Raw genomic sequence first — 17,575 nt, 5'->3', positions numbered from 1 at the left:
TGAATTTTAAAAATTGATTTTTACACTTTATGTGAAAAAAATCTGCCAGAAAATTTTTTCTAGCAGAAAAGACACACTTGAGTTGGGTAACTGAAGGATTAACAGAGAAATTATCACAAAGGTGTAAGCAGAAAGAGCAAAAAGGGATAGAATAGTTCCCTAAACTAGTGACAGCAGGGTAGCATTGGCAGCCCCATGTGAAGGGGCAAGGAAACTGAGTACCACCACCCAGAGGGAGCCGGCCATCCAATGGAGGGGGTGGCTTTTCACAGGAAGATGCAGGGACCTATCAGGGAAGGAGCAAGGGGAATGAAATCCCAACTCCACTCTCCCTCTGCCCTCTTCTTGTTACCCCGAAGTGGCCAAGCCACCCCAGAAGCCAGAGGGCAAGGCTGCCAACAGATCAGTCTTATGGGGCGTAGAGTAGGGCAGAGGCAGAGGGGGAATGTGTTTAAAGAATAAATGGAAAACATCCAGCACAAAATCTATGTGCTCTTTTCACTGTGGAAAAACAACATGGAAAGGTGAGCACTCTAGTCTATAGTAGACAGCAGAGTCATAGGGCTGGTCATTGGTCTCCTTGTTAAGCTAAACTGTAATTATTACATACACTAACTCCATCAGCTATTGTGCAGCTAATATAGTCAATTATGAAACCGACACAGAAACAAAGAAAAGTGTTTCTGGCAAACTTACGTGACTACGACACAGTACATACACTGTGACCTCAACTATACACTCAAAAAATTACTACGGCAGAAGTGCTGAAATACTGGGGTCATGGAATTTTTTTTTCTTTTTGCAAAATCTTCCTTATTAATGTTTATATTATCTTTCCAACATCACTGCTTGTTAGCTATATCCTCACTAAGACTCAATTTCTTTTTTTAAATTTTTTTTAGATTTTATTTTTTTGAATAGAGATAAGGTCTCACTATATTTCCAGGCTAGTCTGGAACTCCTGGACCTCTCAAAGTGCTGAGATTACAGGCATGTGTGCCTCTGGGCCAGGCCTAGACTCGCTTGTTTCTTATCCAAGGAACAGGTGAGTTATACATCTTGAGATTGTTGTGAGGATTAAATGAGATTACATAAAGCAAACAACATATGTAAAGAGCAGAGAGGAACAACAGAGAAAAATGGCTTACCCCAGGATGTGCCCTGAGGTGACGGGACAACAAAGTCTAGCACCATAACTTTCTTTCCCAAAATGGCAGCTTCCTACAAATGAACAACAAAAATTACATATAAAGATCTTGTCACTTTCCTGACACTCCCTCAATTTTTGTCTTCCCTAAAAGACTGTTTTTGTGTGACACACAATCTTTTACCTGAATTATACCAGCTATTACAACAAAAGCTTAAACTGTAATATTAGTTTGTTTTTTTTTTTAAGTAGCAGAAGAAATAGCTATGGCAGTCATTAGGAAGATTATCTACGAGTTTCATTCTATGTTCATACCTTCGCACATGAAAGGCCTCCAGAACCACCGCCGATGATGATGAGATCATAATCATATGCCGAACCTTCCTGAAGGAGCTTCTGTAACAAACCACTCTGATATGCCTATGGTTTAATTACAGGAGAAAGAACACTGCAGAATTTAAAGTTTTACAGCTATTTATGTACACCCTATGTTCAATTGGTATGGATTTCTTTTATAAAAATCTTAGGAACAATCTATAATTCATCTAAGTTGGAATTGTAAATTTATCTGGATGCTATTTAAAAATAGGGTCCAACTAGTTAGAACTTATACCAAAGTACATGTGTTTTTGTCCCTTCTTACACCTGACAGCTAGGAATGTGTCAAATAACCTAGCTAGGAATGTGTCAAATAACCTAGAAGGTTGTGGCTCTGTATCTATGTAAGATGAGGTCATTTTCCTTGGTCTAATTATCAAAATGTTATAGTCAAGTGCAGTGGAATAGCCAAGTATCATTTTTCATTAGCTCACTTGTGCTAGTCTTCATTTTGAAAACAATTCTTATGCATTATCAGCAAATTTTGTCGTGGCTTCTCATAAATCGATCTAACTTTTGTAGTTACACTGGTGAGCTTCCTATACAACACCAACATCTCCCATTTTCTTTCAGCAACAGTCATGATGCTGGCCCTGGGCCGTATCCTCTTGCTCATTTGGCCCTCCTTGTGATCAAAAGTAGCTTAGATGATGTTAGATATTCGATGTGTGATTTAGTAACAGTTTTCTTTATGCCAAGTCAGTTGCTCATTCCAATTACCTTGGCTTTAGACAGATACCATGATCAAACTAGCCCTTCCTGTAACACACAACAGGTGCTTCATAACTACGTGGACTCACCAGATGCCATGTGTCCCCATGAAGAACGGGTGCCCAAGAAGGTTTTACGGACATTCTAAAAAGGGCCCCTTTGGCCTCCTTATTTTTAGGTGCCCTTAGGGAAATCCACCTCCTCAGGATCTGCCATCCAAGAAATATCTTTCTGTCTTGAAATAATAGAATTGCTCTCTCTGCATCTATAGATTTATTCTTGGACATCATTTTCCAAGTTAGGATTGGCAAGACAAGCACTTCAGAAGGTGTTTAGGGGCTATAATTACAGGACTTACCACTATGTGAACTAGGTTATAAATTCTAGGACTAATAAGGCAGATTGTTACTGCATAAGGATGCTGATCATAGATTAACACACAACGTAGACAATCTTTTTTCTCCACAAAAAAGCCTCAAATACAACTATTTAATCAACCACTGATTACTCATATTGTATACATATATAAAGGATACGACAGAGTAGAATTTTAATAAAGGTAAATAATTATAAAATAAAGACCTTATTTAATAAACATCAATTTTTACCTATCATTGCTTACCTAACAACTCCTGTTCATTTGTAGCACTCTAGGGATCAAAAAATCAAAAGCCATAGGCCTTTGGCAACCACCCCAAGGTTAGCAGTCTTAACAGGAATTCTAATTGCCCTAGACAAGAATGTCAGTGTTGACCTCTTTTTACTGGGCAAACAGTAATGTTATCTCTCCCCATCAGGAGGAAAAGACCTGGGATGTCTCCAGGGTGGCCCAATGGTTTGTCCTGGTGCCCTCACACAAAAATCCTAGCTTCTGAAGTTCAGGCTGGCAGAAAAGCTAATTTCCCTTAAAGCAATCAATATTATCTGATAATTATCCTATATGCTTCATTTTATAACTTCCAAAAGATGAGTGGACTCCTAAAAACCATTTTCTCTTCTTTTAAATACTTTTAAAAATGTGAACAAACAGCATTGAAGAACATGTAATACTATTATTACCTGGAAAGTTTGGTCACATCCACCTACATGCACTTTATTCACGAAAATATTGGGCACGGTTTTCTGATTAGTGATTTCTGACAGCACTTCTTGAATCTTGGCCCCATCATCTAAAGAAGAAAAAAACTACATATAAAAACACTGAAAAGAGTTCCAAATCTTTGTGAGTTAAACTAAAGTGTTACAACACTCAAATGTTCACATGTACATACTCATAACAGGTCAGTGTGTTATATAACTTTATGAAATGATAACTCAGGAGGGGAAAACATCCTTGCTTTCAAAGAAAATCTTAAAAAATAAAGATCTACTGATTCCTTCAAAGATCAACCCTTCAAAATTAGATTTTGATATATTATTCAGTGACTATGCCAAGACAGATTAGAGCCCTCTTTAAAGAGCAAGTATCAAGATAAAATCTGCTGTAACAATAACTCAGAAAATACTTCTTACAATTACATTGGAAAAATGTTTATGGTCATAGTCCAATATTTATTTTCCATCCCTAAAAATAAAACTAGTCCATGACTACTTAAGACTACCTTATTGGTATACTCTTTAGAAAAGTCTCCAAGATTCAAGAGCATTTCATTCATTAAGGCAACTTGGTTAAAATGAGTCAGTGAGGTTCTATGAAGGCAGAAATCAAACTTGTTCTGTTCATCACCACGTCCTCACCCCTGAAAAGCTCCTTATGTGTAAAGTGCTCAAGTAATATTAGATGTATGAATGCCAAGAATTCAAAAGTATAAAGCTAAAAACTTAATGCACTCTCCCTGGTGGATGACATAGCCAGGAAATGGGAGTGGATCCTTTTCATTTGTTACAGCTTAATCTGTTCTGCTAGAGAGCTGGCAGATACATCTGAAACGTCTCAAGTATTTCAAAGGGAGTAGCTTATATATCTTCCTCCCACTCCCTTCCCTCAAATATGGAAAATGTATAAATAAAAAACCTACACCAATTTATCTGCCACATAAGGGTTCATTTTCTGCATGGCTGAATGTAGACAAACATGCCTCATTTAACCCGAAGACAAGAGTAATCTGAATTGAACAAAGTAAATGGAAAGAAGTCAATCTTGTTGGCATTTATTATAAACAACGCTATGTAGTAACTGGTCTACTTACCAACTTGATCAAGTTCCAAGACGTTACATTCGACTCCCAAAGAAGAAAAGAGTTCTTTCACCTGTAACAAAAATTTAGCTAAGTTTCACTCTCACAAAAGATTCAACAGCTATGAAATATGGACATAGTAATGAGAGATGTCAAAAATAAATGTTCTGGAGGAACAGGAGTTCTAGCCAACAGGTGGTTTTTGTTTTTGTTTTTGATTTTTTCCTTTCCTCTACACATCTTCCCAGAATCATCTCAGGCCATCCCTTGCCTTCTTTTTACTGTCTCTTATGACTTTCAAATCTACAACTTTGGCCCAAATCTCTTTTCTGAACTCAAGAGAGGCAGTATCTATTTTCCACCTGCGTGTCCCACAGGCATCTCACAGGCAACACACCCACAATGCTACTCCTCTCCTTCCACTGAGTAAGACCCCAACTCTACAAAAAATAAAAAAACAAATTAGCCAGGCATGGCGGCACATGCCCATAGTCCCAGGTACTCAGGAGGCTGAGGTGGGAGGATCGCTGAAGACCAGAAGTTTGAAGCTGCAGTGAACCATGATCACACCACTTCACAACAGCCTGGGTGACACAGCAAGAAGACCCTGTCCCCCTCCAAAAAAAGTACTATTAGTCCTAGCCAGAGCAATACCACAAGAAAAAGAAATAAAAGGCATCCAAACTGGAAAATAAGTTAAATTATCTCTGTTCACAGACAACATGATCTCATGTGTAGAAAACCTAAAGATTTCACAGACACACACATACCAAAACTACTGAAATAAAGAAATTCAGCAAAGTTGCATTGTACAAAATCAACACACAAAATTCAGTTGATTTTCTGTATACCAATAACAAACAATCCAAAATGGAAATTGAGAAAAAAAATTCATTTATAATAGCAAGAAGAAGAACTAAATACTTAGGAAGAAATTTAACCAAGAAAGCAAAAGACTTAGATGTTGAAAACCACAAATGTTGCTGAAAGGAATTAAATAAGATAGCAACAAATAACAACATCCCATGTTCATGGATTGGAAGATTTTATACTGCAAAGATGTCAGTAGTACCCAAAGCAATCTACAGATTTAATGTAATCCTTATCAAAATCCCAATGATCTTTTTTGCAGAAATAGAAAAATCCATCCTAAAATTCATATGGAATTTCAAAGGACCCTGAATAACCAGAACAATCTTGTAAAGAAGAACAAAGTGAAAGAACTCATGCTTCCTGATTTCAAAACTTACTACAAAGATATAGTAATCAAAACAGTGCCGTACTGGCATAAAGACAGGCTTACAGACCAGGGAAGAGACCAGAGAGCACAGAAATAAAGCCTCACATATACAGGGAAATGATTTTTAACAAGGGTGCCAAGACCATGCAATGGGGAAAGGATAGTCTTTTCAACAAATGATGCTGAGAAAATTGGCTGTCCACTAACAAAAGAATGAAACTGGACCCTTACCTAACACCATGTACGGAAATTAACTCGAAATCGATCAAAGACCCAAATGTCAGAGCTAAAACTATAAAACTCTTAGAAGAAAACACACGGCAAAAGTGTCACAACACTGGCTTTGGCAATGCTTTTATGGATATGATCTCAAAGGCATAAGCAACAAAAGAAACAACAGACAAATAGCACCTCACAAAAATTTGAAACTCTTGTTCATCAAAGGACAGTTATCTACTCAAGAGGCTGAGACAGGAGGATCATTGAGTTCAGGAGTTTGGGGCTGTAGTGCATTTTGATCACACCTGTGAATAGCCACGGCACTCCAGCCTGGGCAACATAGCAAGATGCTATCTCTTAAAAAGAAAAGAGGACATTATCAACTGAGTAAAGAGGCGACCCAAGGAACTGAATAGGGTATTTGCAAATCACATATATAAGGGATTAATATCTAGATTATATAGAGAACTCATAAAACTCAAGAACAAAAAAGTTAAAACCCCAACTTAAAAATGGGAAAGCACTTGAATAGATATTTCTTCAAATAAGAGATACAAACGGCCAATAACAAGCATGTGAAAATTTGTTCATCATCACTAATCTTTAGTGAAACGCGAATCAAAACCACAATGAGATAATACCTCACATCCATTAGGATAAGTATTATTTTTAAAAACACAGAAAATAACAAATGTTGGTGAGGATGCAGAGAAACTGGGACCCTTCTGCACTTTGGTGGGAATGTAAAATAGTGTTGCCACTATGGAAAACAGAATGACAGTTCCTCAAAAAATTACAAATAGAAATATCATATAATCAAGCAACTCCATTTCTAGTTATGTACCAAAAGGAATTGAAAGCAGAGACTCAAATAAATATTTGTACACCCATGTTCATAGAAACATTATTTATAATAGCCAAAAGGTGGAAGCAATGCAAGTGACCATTGACATATAAATGGATAAACAAAATGTGTTATATACATACAGTGGAATATGATTCAGTCTTTAAAAGAAAGGAAATTCTGACACATGCCACAACATCATTGAATGTTCAGGACATTACTCTAAGTGAAATAAACCAGACACAAAAAGACAAATACTGTATGACTCAACTCATACGAGGTACCTAGAGCAGTCATATTCATAGAGACAGAAAGTTGGACGGTGGTCGTCAGGGGCTGGGAGAAGGAGGAAAAGGGAATAAGTGTTTAATGGGTATAGAATTTCAGTTTGGGAAGATGAAAAAGTTCTGTGGATGGATGCTGCTGATGGTTGCACAACAATGTGCATGTACTTAGTACCACTGAACTCTACACTAAAAAATAGTTTAAAATGGTAAGTTTTATGTTATGTATATTTTATCACAATATTTTCAAAAAAGCAAACCAATGGAAATATAAATTTGTAATTCACAAATGTATGAATTCAGGACTGGGGAAACATGGCTTAAAATTAATGTGGAAAAAGTACTTCTAAAAGTCAGGGCATTTTATTCACTGTTTAGTTTGCATTATTATCTTACATCTGTCCTTTAACATTGACTTTCCAACTAGTCTAGCTGCCTCTACACTGAGTCTAGTTTCATATGATGGCTAGATTTCAAATCACAGGTCAGACACTGCTCACAAGCGTGAGATGACTTTTCTTTGCCACATCGTTAGGTCCACACTTACTAGCAAGCATTTTAAGACCTCCTTGGCCAGGCATGGTGGCTCACGCCTGTAATCCCAGCTCTTTGGGAGGCCAGGCGAGTGGATCACTTGAGTGCAGGTGCTCAAGACCAGCCTGGGCAACATGGTGAAACATTGTCTGTACAAAAAACACAAAAATTACTGAGGTGTGGTGGCATGCACCTGTAGTCCCACCTATTTGGAAGGCTTATGTGGGAGGATCACTTGAGACTGGGAGGCAGAAGTTGCAGTGAGCCAAGATCAAGCCACTGCACTCCAGCCTGGGCAACAGAGCAAGACCTCATCTCAAAAAAAAAAAAAAAAAAGACCTCCCTAAATCACCTTTGAAACTAAACTTCCAGTCATTTTCCAATGAATCTTCCTGATTCCCTTGCATATACCTTATGCTCAGCCATACTATTTTCCTTTTATTGTTATCATCTTCGCTGATACTAGTTTCTTAGCTAGATACTCCTTCTTACCTACAGATTCTAACTTACCCCTCAAGGACCAGCTTACATGGCATTTTCTTAGACTGTTTTGATCCTCCACAGAAGCCACTGTTTTATCTCTTATTCCCACAACTCTTGTTTTTCTTACGTACTTCTTTCTACACATGCAAGCTGTTTGATTACAGCTCAATTAGACTATGAGTGTATGGAAGGCAAGACCAAGGTTTATTCATTTCTGTGTCTCTGCAACACTAAGCACCCAATAACACTTATTGAATGCCATTAGCAGCCCAATCAAGAAACAAACTCTCTCCTTGACTCTGCAAGGATAAGGACACATGTGGAATATGGTGCCTAATTTTGGGGGATACATTTAAGAGGCTCACGGGCAAAAAAAAAAAACCCTGTACAATCAAGTTAGTGAGTGGCCACAGGTAAAGACGGACATGTAAGAAAGCAGGCTACTCAGACAAGCAAGAAAAACACTTGGCGAAAGTACCGGAAGATCTGCCTTCCAAGCAGAAGCAAGGTTCTTAATTCTGCCCAGTGGAGCAATGCTCACCTCCAAGAATGAATAAATATTTCAGAGAGGCAGATTTTGCTTCACTTAAAAAAATTCCAATAATCAGAGCTGTCCAAATATGTAATGGGACTCAAAATCGTGGCCACATTACTGAAAATGTTAACACATACAGAATAGAGGATCATTTATCCTAAGATTTTCTGTATCAGCAAGGGTTTCACTAACATTATTTAAGATAATTCACCCTACATTATGTGCCTGACACTATTGTCTAGGCCCCAGTAATACAGCAGTAGACAGACACAGTTCTGATCTCTTGGTGTTTATGCAAACTACAAAGGACAACTCTTAAGAAACATAGATAGAAAACAGACCCCAGAAATAGTCCAACACATACATGAGAACCTGATCAACGATGAGTGAGCACACAAACTAGTGTGGAAAGGATGCGGTCTCCAAAAAAGGAAACAGGAACACCTGAGAAGTCACAAAGAAGAAAACAAACTGGATCCCCACTCATATTACCAATATCAATCCCAGGTAGACGTCAAGAAGGTGAGTATGAAAAGCACAGTATTCAATTTTCAGGAGCTAAAACAGGAGAATATCTTTATGATCTCTGAATAGAAACAGATTTCCTAAATAAGATACCAAAAGCAAGCCATAAAAGGAAAAGAATGAAAGAAGCAAATACATTAAATTTACAAACTTCAGTTAATGAATAGATCCTTGTATTAGTTTGTTCTCCCATTGCTATAAAGAAATATGAGACTGGGTAATATATAAAGAAAAGAGGTTTAATTGGCTCACAGTTCTGTAGACTCTACAGGAAGCACGACGCTGGCATCTCCTTGGCTTCTGGGAGGCCTCAGGAAACTTACAATGATGGCAAAAGGCAAAGGGGGAGCCAGCACTTCACATGGCCAGATCAGGAGCAAGAGAGTGGGGTGGGGAGACGCTACAGACTTTTAAATGACCAGATCTCATGAGAACTCACTATCATGAGGACAGTACCAATGGGATGATACTAAACCATTCATGAGAAATCCACCCCCATGATCCATTCATCTCTCACCGTGCCTCACCTCCAGCATTAGGGATTACATTTCAATATTTGGGTGGGGACACAGATCCCAACCATATCAATCCCATAAAAAGAGTGAAAAAGGAAGCTAAATCTGACAGATTTTCTACAGCAGCAGGTCCTCAAATAACATTAATTCATTACAACAGTGATTTAAAAAACAATTTCCAGCCAGAGCCACTGTCAAGTGGAGTTTGCACCTTCTCTTCATGTTTTCTCCAGGTACTCCAGTTTCCTCCCACATCCCAAAGATGTGCATGTTAGGCTAATTGGTGTATCTACATTTTCCCAGTCACAGAGAGTGTGGGTGTGTGTGCAAGTGCACCTGCAATGGGATGGTTCCCCAGCCAGGTTTGGATCCCGCCTAGCACCCTGAACTGTGAAGATAGGCTCTGGCCACTTGCAACCCTGAAATGGAGTAAGTGGGTTGGAAAAGAAATGAATAAGCAAATATAAATTATTGCCAAATAAAACTTCATCAGGTAGACAATAATCATATAGACACAAACAATAACGAATGCAGTAGGAGAGCGCTCAACAGTGCACCCTCGGTATTTCTGATTTTGTTTTTGAACTGCCCAGTGGCACAAGGTGCTCCTTAAAATTCTGCTTTGCAAACATTTTTTATTTCACTCACCACCATTAGAACCCGACCTCTCCTGATTCATCAGAAATTGGGTAAATAATTTTCTTCCTTGTTCTCATTAATCTCTTAAATGTATATATAGCTCACATTTATTTCAATGTTTAATATTAGACATGTTTTGGGTCTTTATTTAAAAGTTTGGTAATTTTTCTTGTGGTCAGAAATATGCCATAGGAACTTAACTCTTATTTCTATCGATTAGCCTACAATAAAACTGGTTTTGTTACATGTCATTTTGCTTAAGGTTGGCTTCCAAGAACCTATCAACAATGTTGAGTGAGCACTTACTGTATACATAACCAAAGGATAAGCATCCTAAATATATAAAGAACAAGTCAGTACAAACAACTAAAAACCACTGCATAGGAAAATAGGCAAAAGGCCTGAAAAAAATGAAAAACACACTATATAATTTCATAGAAGAGGAAGCTCAAATGACCCATGAACACACTGGACTTCATTTGGGAAATGCAAAATTAAACCATAATGGAATGCCATTTCAAAATTGCCAGAATGGCAAAAATTAAAAATATCAATTGTTAGTAAGGATGTAGAGCAAGATGAATTGTTACAAACTAGGAGGTGAGTAAATTGGTATCACTACTTGGAAACTCAGCTGGGCATTACCTAGCTAAGGTAGAAATCACGCATCCTTTATGACCCAGCAACTCAGCTTCAAGATATCTATTCTAGAGTAAGTCTTTTATAAGTGCACTGGGAGTTACGCGCAAGAATAAGCATATAGCTGTACTGTTTTTTAAGGCCAAAATACTAAAAACAGCAGAATGATAAACTCCAGTATGATTCATCCCAGGGAATAGTCAGCAATGAAAATTAATGAACCCCAGCTACAGATACTAACATGCATGAATCTCTGAAACATAAATGTTGAAGAAGAAAACTGCAGAAGAATACTTATGTATGTATGGTTCTATTTATATCAAGTCCCAAAACAGGCCAAAAGGAACCAAATATTGATTAATAATATATATATATTTGGTAAAAATGTAAAAAAAAAAAAAAAAAGAAATTTTGCATAGTGGTTAACCCTGAGGGAGGGAGGAGACAGCCAAGGAAGCTTCTACAGTACTAGTGTCACTTTATTATTCTTAAAAATGTATATGCATAATATATGTTTTAAGAAACTATACACATCAATGTAAACTTCAAATATATTTGAAAAACACAGCCTATCATTTCATGAACTCAACCCAATAGTTTATGCTTTTGCATACTGTCTTCCACGTATCATTTTTCAACTTTCTATAAAATGAAGTAAATTCCTAAACGTTGAAAGTCTCTACCTTACACGTAGGTTATCACCCAAAGGCTCGTTTCTAAGTGAAGTATTCTTAAACTCAGAATACATTTGTCCTTAGGAATAATGCCGGATTCCTAGTCCGCCCCTAAAAGCTAAGGCAGTGTGCATGAAGCTGAAATTACCTCAGTCATCCTCACAACCTTCCCGTACCTTCGTTTCACATGACGGGGGAACCGAGGCTCGGCACAGGGTCCTAACCCGGGTCGAGGTCACGCAATTAGGAGAGTTTCTGTTTTGATATACTATCACAAGCCCACCTCAGGGGAACACCGGGGAGAGGAGAGGACGGGCGGCTGACCTCACCGCCGCAGCCCGGGACCCGCGGGCGCCCCGGCCCGGACCCGCCCTGCCCCGGGTGGCGTCCGCGTGGCGGGCCCGGTCGCGCGCGGTGGAACAGGCGAGGGCCGCGCCTACCCGAGTACTATGGGGACAGTAGCTCTTGCTGAAGATCACCACCCGGCTGCGCTGGATGAGGCCCAGGAGGCGGCGGCGCAACTCCTCGCGGGCCTCGGACGAGCGGCTGGGCCCGGGGGACGACAGGCGGGCGCGGCGCCCCGGCGGCGACAACGCGCGCGCCCCTCGGACATGGCCCGAGCGGCGGTTGGGGGCATCGCCCGCCTTCCCCAGTCCGGGCGACTGCGGCGGCGACCGCTCCAGAGTCTCGCTCTCGCTCCTGGCCCGTCCGGGCCTGCTCACAAACCGAAACGCAGGTGGCGGCAGCGCCGGGACCGGGGCTGAGGCGCGGTGAACGCTGCCCTAGCTGGCCACTCTCAGCACCCGTGCGAATCCGCGAGGCAGCCGCTCGCCCCGCCCCCAGCACCGCCCCCGGCACCGCCCCGCGCATGCGAAATGGGTTCCCCGCCCGCCCGCCGCGTAGGTGTCACCTGCTCTTCGCAAAGGGGCGGGTACCAAACGCGAGCCTCTTTATCTCCAGGTCGTGTCTGCGTCCCGAGACCACCCAATCTTGGCGATGGCGCTCGGAGATGGCCTCTGTGCAATGCCTTTTACTCCTAATAATCCCCGACAGCCCCTTTAAACCACCTTAAAATATACGTTCTTCAATTTTTATGGGAAGTGTGAATTGGAAAGATTGATTTTTTTTTTTTTTTTTTTTCCGCTACTGGACACAGGCCCCGGCCACCCCATGTTAGTTCTCATTTTATAGAGACAGGTTTCACATGTTGGCCAGGTTGGTCTCTACTACCTCGGCCTCCCAAAGTGCTAGGATTGCAGGCTTGAGCCACCGCGCCCGGCCTAGATTGATATTTTTAAAAGTTTAGATCGGCCGGGCGCGGTGGCTCACGCTTGTAATCCCAGCACTTTGGGAGGCCGAGGCGGGCGGATCACGAGGTCAGGAGATCGAGACCACGGTGAAACCCCGTCTCTACTAAAAATACAAAAAATTAGCCGGGCGTGGTGGCGGGCGCCTGTAGTCCCAGCTACTCGGAGAGGCTGAGGCAGGAGAATGGCGTGAACCCGGGAGGCAGAGCTTGCAGTGAGCCGAGATTGCGCCACTGCACTCCAGCCTGGGCGACAGAGCGAGACTCCGTCTCAAAAAAAAAAAAAAAAAAAGTTTAGATCACACAAGCTAAATAAATATATTGCGTTTCCTGTTGCAACGCAGCTTTAAGATGAGTTTCCTAGGTTGCTACCCGTCAGTTCCCTTCTACATAGAATTCCAGAGCCGCCCCTAACAAAGGGACTCTGAAACCGCGAGAACAGGAATCCTCTGTCCATTTCGGTGGATGGGTGGAAGACCTCGGAGCTGAACTTGCCTGCAGTGACTTACAGCCCCCTTCACAACAATGGGTGAATAAAACCCCAATAAAGAGAGACACCCAACCACAGGACCAGCAGGTGTGAGCCGGTTCCTGCCTACCTCTAGGCTGTCATCACCTGACAGTGTCCCTCGGGTCCACTCTGCTTCAGCTACACGGGCTTTCTCCCTGTGCTTCAGATGTGTCAAAACCATTCTTGCCTTAGGGTCTTTGCACCTTTAGCTTTATCAGTCTAGGATGTTGTCTCCTGCAATGGACTGAATGTATCACCCAGATTTCATATGTTGAAACTCTCATCCTAATGTAACGGTATTTGAAAGTTAAGACCTTTGGGAGGTAATTAGGTCATGAGGGCAGAATCTTTGAGAGTGGGATTAGTACCAGTAATTAGTAACACTAAGAAAACACCAGAGAGCTAGCTCACTCTCCACCATGTGAGAACACAGTGAGACCTTACAGCTGGAATGGGCAAGTGGGCCCTCATCAGAAGCAACCATGCTGACATCTTGATCTCAGACTTCTAGGCTCCAGAACTGTGAGAGATAAAATTCTGTTGTTCGTAAGACGCCCCATCCTTTGTTCTAACAGCTCCAATAGACTAATACCTGCTCCAGCAAGTCTGGCTCCTCATTGCCAACTAAGTCTTGGCTTAAATGTTACCTCCTTAGAGAAACTTTTGCTGTGTACCCAAAATGAAGTAGCTGCTAATTTCCATCATTTCACACATGTTCTAGTCCCTTCATGACACATTTATTGTTATTTTCAATGGCCTCCTATAATTTCTGGTTTCCTTGCTTGTTGTCTGCCCTACCCCTGTCTCCATCACCTGGAGTGGAATGTGAGTTCTGTGAGAAAAGGGCCTTATCCTTTGGTCCACAACTCTAGCCCCAGAGTTTATCACAGTGCCTGGCTCATAGTAGGCACAGAATATAGTTTTACTGAATGAATGAACTAGTGATTCACACATGTCACATCTTACCAGAACATATATTACCATAATTTACTTCTCCTCTTGTCCTCACATGAGAGGCTGGGATCTCAAATTCCTCTTCTTCCTACTCTGCTCATCCAGGGAGCCACAAGTCCGGGAGGTGGAGTACAGACCACGATGTTCAGGGACTGCCTCATGCCACTCCTCTTGTCCTGGGCCCACATAGCTTATTTCATGCCTTGACTCCACAAGCACTTCCTGAACACCTCGGTCTGTGCTAAGTGTTAGGGAATAAACACATGGAAGATAGCACCTGTCTTCAGGAGATCAGAACCCTTCTAGGAGAGATGTCAAAAATAGGAAATGTAAATGAGGAAGTAGTTCTAAAGAGAAGAATAATACCTGAGCTGGATGTGATGAACTGAAGAATCATTGGCCCAGACAATAAGCACTGGAAGAGGGTATCAGAGGGAGGCAGCCCAGCTGAACCACAGAAGCAGGAGAAGGCTGGTGTATTTGGGGAAAATGCCGAAAGATCCAAAAATGAGCAGAGGTGAAGGAGAAATGAATGCTGTTGAAGTGAGCAGGGGCCAGATGGCTGCAATCTAGTTGATGCTGTTTAGAAGATCTCTAGGAAGGAAAAGGGAACATGAGACAATAACTTCAGGCAGCAGGAAGATGCCTTTCCTATTAGCCTGAGCAAAAGTCAGAGTTTGAAAGAACTGAAGAAGAAAGGAAACAGAACAAGGAAGATGTCCCCTTTATCCTTTTATTTTTATTTATATTTTTTAAGAGACAGTCTTCTATTGGGACTCTGGACATCTAGACATCAGTGCAGGGAGTTTCTGAGGAGACCAGCTTCCCTGGCAGGCTTAGATGTGGCCTAGCCTGAGTCAGGAGGGGAACACACGTGGGTCTGGATGTTCTTTCAGATCCCTGGCAGAGACCAAAGACAGAGTGGTCAGCTTGGCCTAGCTTCTGCGAGGGCTGGCTCTGATGTGGGAGAGGGAGGCAGTCCCCAGAGCAGGAATGCCTTCCCTGGGGCTCCTGTCCTTGCAGGGGAGAAGCTGGCCATCGTCCCCTCAGAGCCTCCTTCCCTGCAGCCCGAGGAGGGCGAGTGACGGATTCCCCAGGGGGGCAAACGGAACGGATTCTCCGGGGGCGGGGAGGAACCTCTGGGCTCTGGCTTCAGCCCCATCCCGGGGAAACATTCACAGGCCCTCCGGAGGAGACCCCTGCTGCAGGAAGACTCTAGCGCAGGGCCCAGCTGCCAGGGACCTGGGCTGTTGGTGATAGTACCTCAGTCTCCAAACTCTCTGGGCCTGGGGGCAGTTCCCTTCCTTGGTTACAACAGATTCTTACCCCGCCGTGCCCTACTGCCCGCCCTGCGGGGAAGGGGCCCAGGGGTCGACCGGTGGATAGACATTACGGTGTCTTGAGTCGGGGACAGCCTGGGCAGCACCGTCCGCGTGAGGCAAACAGGGCGCGCAAGGCAGGCGCCAGGCTCCAGAGCAGCTGCTGACAAGTGGTTCGGCGGTTCGGGTTTCCATGGAGACGGGGGCGGGGCCAGGCGACCGTGACGCGATTGGAGCGGGGCTTTTCAACTGCCAACGGCCCCGCCCAGCCTGGGCAAAGAAACGTAGCCCGGCCTGGAAGACCGAGCCAGGGACCCCCAGGCAGAGCCTGACTCCTGCTGGCAGCCGGGGCCTCCTCTCTCCAGGCACTGCTGCCTCCACACGGACCGGCGCCCTCTGTGGGTCCCGCGGCTCCCGGCCCGGCTCAGCGCCTCCAGATGCCTCACCCTGGCCCACTCCGCTGGGTCCCCAGGGACCTTAAAGCGCTGGTCACTCCCATGAGCCTCCTGACACTCCCATGGGTCCTTTGGAGCCCTGGGTTGTGAAGTTGATACTTCCTCAGTGCCGCCCGCGCGGACGCGGCTGCTCCAGGACCACAGCTGACCAAGTGCGGCCACATCCCCTGCGGGCCACCCGTCAAGGGCACAGGCGACAGGACCCCCAAGGCGCAGTGGCTCGCCCTGCCCAGGGCTGACCCTTGGGGTGGGAAGAGGGCACTAACTCGGGTCCTCTCCCCTTCCTCAAGGCTCCTTCCTCCCCTGGGGTGAAGGGCTCTCAACCCCAGCACCTCGGGGGCCTTCCTGTTTCATTCACGCCCACAAATGATCATTCAGTGTGCTGGGATAGAGAAGACAGACACGCTGGCCCCCAGGTGGGTGAGAGAGACTAGTCTATCAGTGCAGAAAATTCCCAGTAGGGACAGGGGCCAGGAAGGAAACACCAGGAAAAGCGAGGCAGGAAGATGGGGGTGACCCTACTGCAGATGGGTGCTCAGGGAGGGCTTCTCTGAGTAGGTGACATTCACTTAATTGGCAAAAGGGCTGGGCAGGGCCTGTGGAAGTCTTCTAAGAGAGGGAACGGCAGTGCCCAGCTGGCTGTCCCAGGGATGGAAATAGGGCAGCGGGTGGGGGTGGGGGAATGAGCCAGGCAGGCAGGACCCAGACACTGTGTGATGGGACCCACGGAGGCTCTGAGGAAGCCCTGAGCCTCAGAAGATGGGGAAACAGGAAGACCCACCTAGAGGCCTTCACAGCCTTCTAGGGCACAGACAGTGCAAAACAGCTCAGGCCAGAATGCAGTTTAGGTTTCAGAAGGGTGCTGGCTCCCTCACGCTCTTCTTGAAGCTAAAAGGTTCCAGCTCCTTGGTACCTTTCTACGGAGACATGGTTCTGGGGCCCCAGCTACACGGACAGCCTTTTGATGGTTGTCGTCTACAGCCAGGAAGGGGGTGTGGACCGACCCGTCCCTTCCTTGGCCAAGTGGACAGATGATGGGAGCAGCTGGGAGCAGGGTTGCTGGACTGAGAATTAGACTTGGAATGTAATCTAAACCCCCCAAAAGCCACCTCTTCTCTGGAGCTTGGCTTCTTCAAGAAAACTGGGGACAAGGGACAGCAAAAGCAGCTCTCAGGACCCTTGCCTCTCCACCCTGTGATGCTTTTAGATGGTTCTCAAGGGCCACACTTTTCAGAAAGAATTCTTGGGCTATAGGAAAGTAAAGGGAGGAAATGCGTTTTGAGTGGCACTTAGCCCAGGCTCCAGACTAGGTGTTGGTTTGATGGGGTTTGCTTTTCCTCCAGCACCAGCCCCTTCACAAAACCTGAGTCCTGGCTAGGGCCGGGAGTGAGATTCCTGTTTCTAGATTTTCATCATTCCGTGTTGCCCAGGAGGCGGTCTGGGGGAAAAGGAGACAGATATTAGCAAGTATATAAAAGACAATTTA

General features: G+C 43.7%; 1 protein-coding gene and 1 long non-coding RNA gene across 2 annotated transcripts in view; both read right to left on the bottom strand.

Annotated features, from left to right (window-relative positions):
* Window positions 1–11,795, bottom strand: part of TXNRD3 (thioredoxin reductase 3) — a 48,600-nt gene extending 36,805 nt beyond the window's left edge. The window contains exons 1-5 of the mRNA XM_058437375.1: window positions 11,721–11,795; window positions 4,426–4,486; window positions 3,296–3,405; window positions 1,463–1,567; window positions 1,149–1,221 (exon numbers count right to left, since the gene is read on the bottom strand). Of these exons, the coding sequence (XP_058293358.1) occupies window positions 1,149–1,194 (46 nt within the window). The 5' untranslated portion in view covers window positions 1,195–1,221; window positions 1,463–1,567; window positions 3,296–3,405; window positions 4,426–4,486; window positions 11,721–11,795. The remainder of the gene's footprint in view (window positions 1–1,148; window positions 1,222–1,462; window positions 1,568–3,295; window positions 3,406–4,425; window positions 4,487–11,720) is intronic.
* Window positions 11,796–14,119: 2,324 nt separating this feature from the next.
* On the bottom strand, window positions 14,120–16,125 carry LOC131383227 (uncharacterized). Its single transcript, XR_009213091.1, has 3 exons — window positions 15,642–16,125; window positions 14,682–14,909; window positions 14,120–14,556 (listed from the first exon to the last, which is right to left on the bottom strand). It is a non-coding gene; the product is annotated as an uncharacterized LOC131383227 (long non-coding RNA).
* Window positions 16,126–17,575: the final 1,450 nt, after the last annotated feature.

The sequence above is a fragment of the Hylobates moloch genome, unplaced genomic scaffold, assembly GCF_009828535.3.
Source record: "Hylobates moloch isolate HMO894 unplaced genomic scaffold, HMol_V3 SCAFFOLD_4, whole genome shotgun sequence".
Classification (NCBI taxonomy): domain Eukaryota; kingdom Metazoa; phylum Chordata; class Mammalia; order Primates; family Hylobatidae; genus Hylobates; species Hylobates moloch.
The sequence above is the reverse complement of the archived record's forward strand: the minus strand, read 5'-3'. Positions and strand labels throughout refer to the sequence as shown.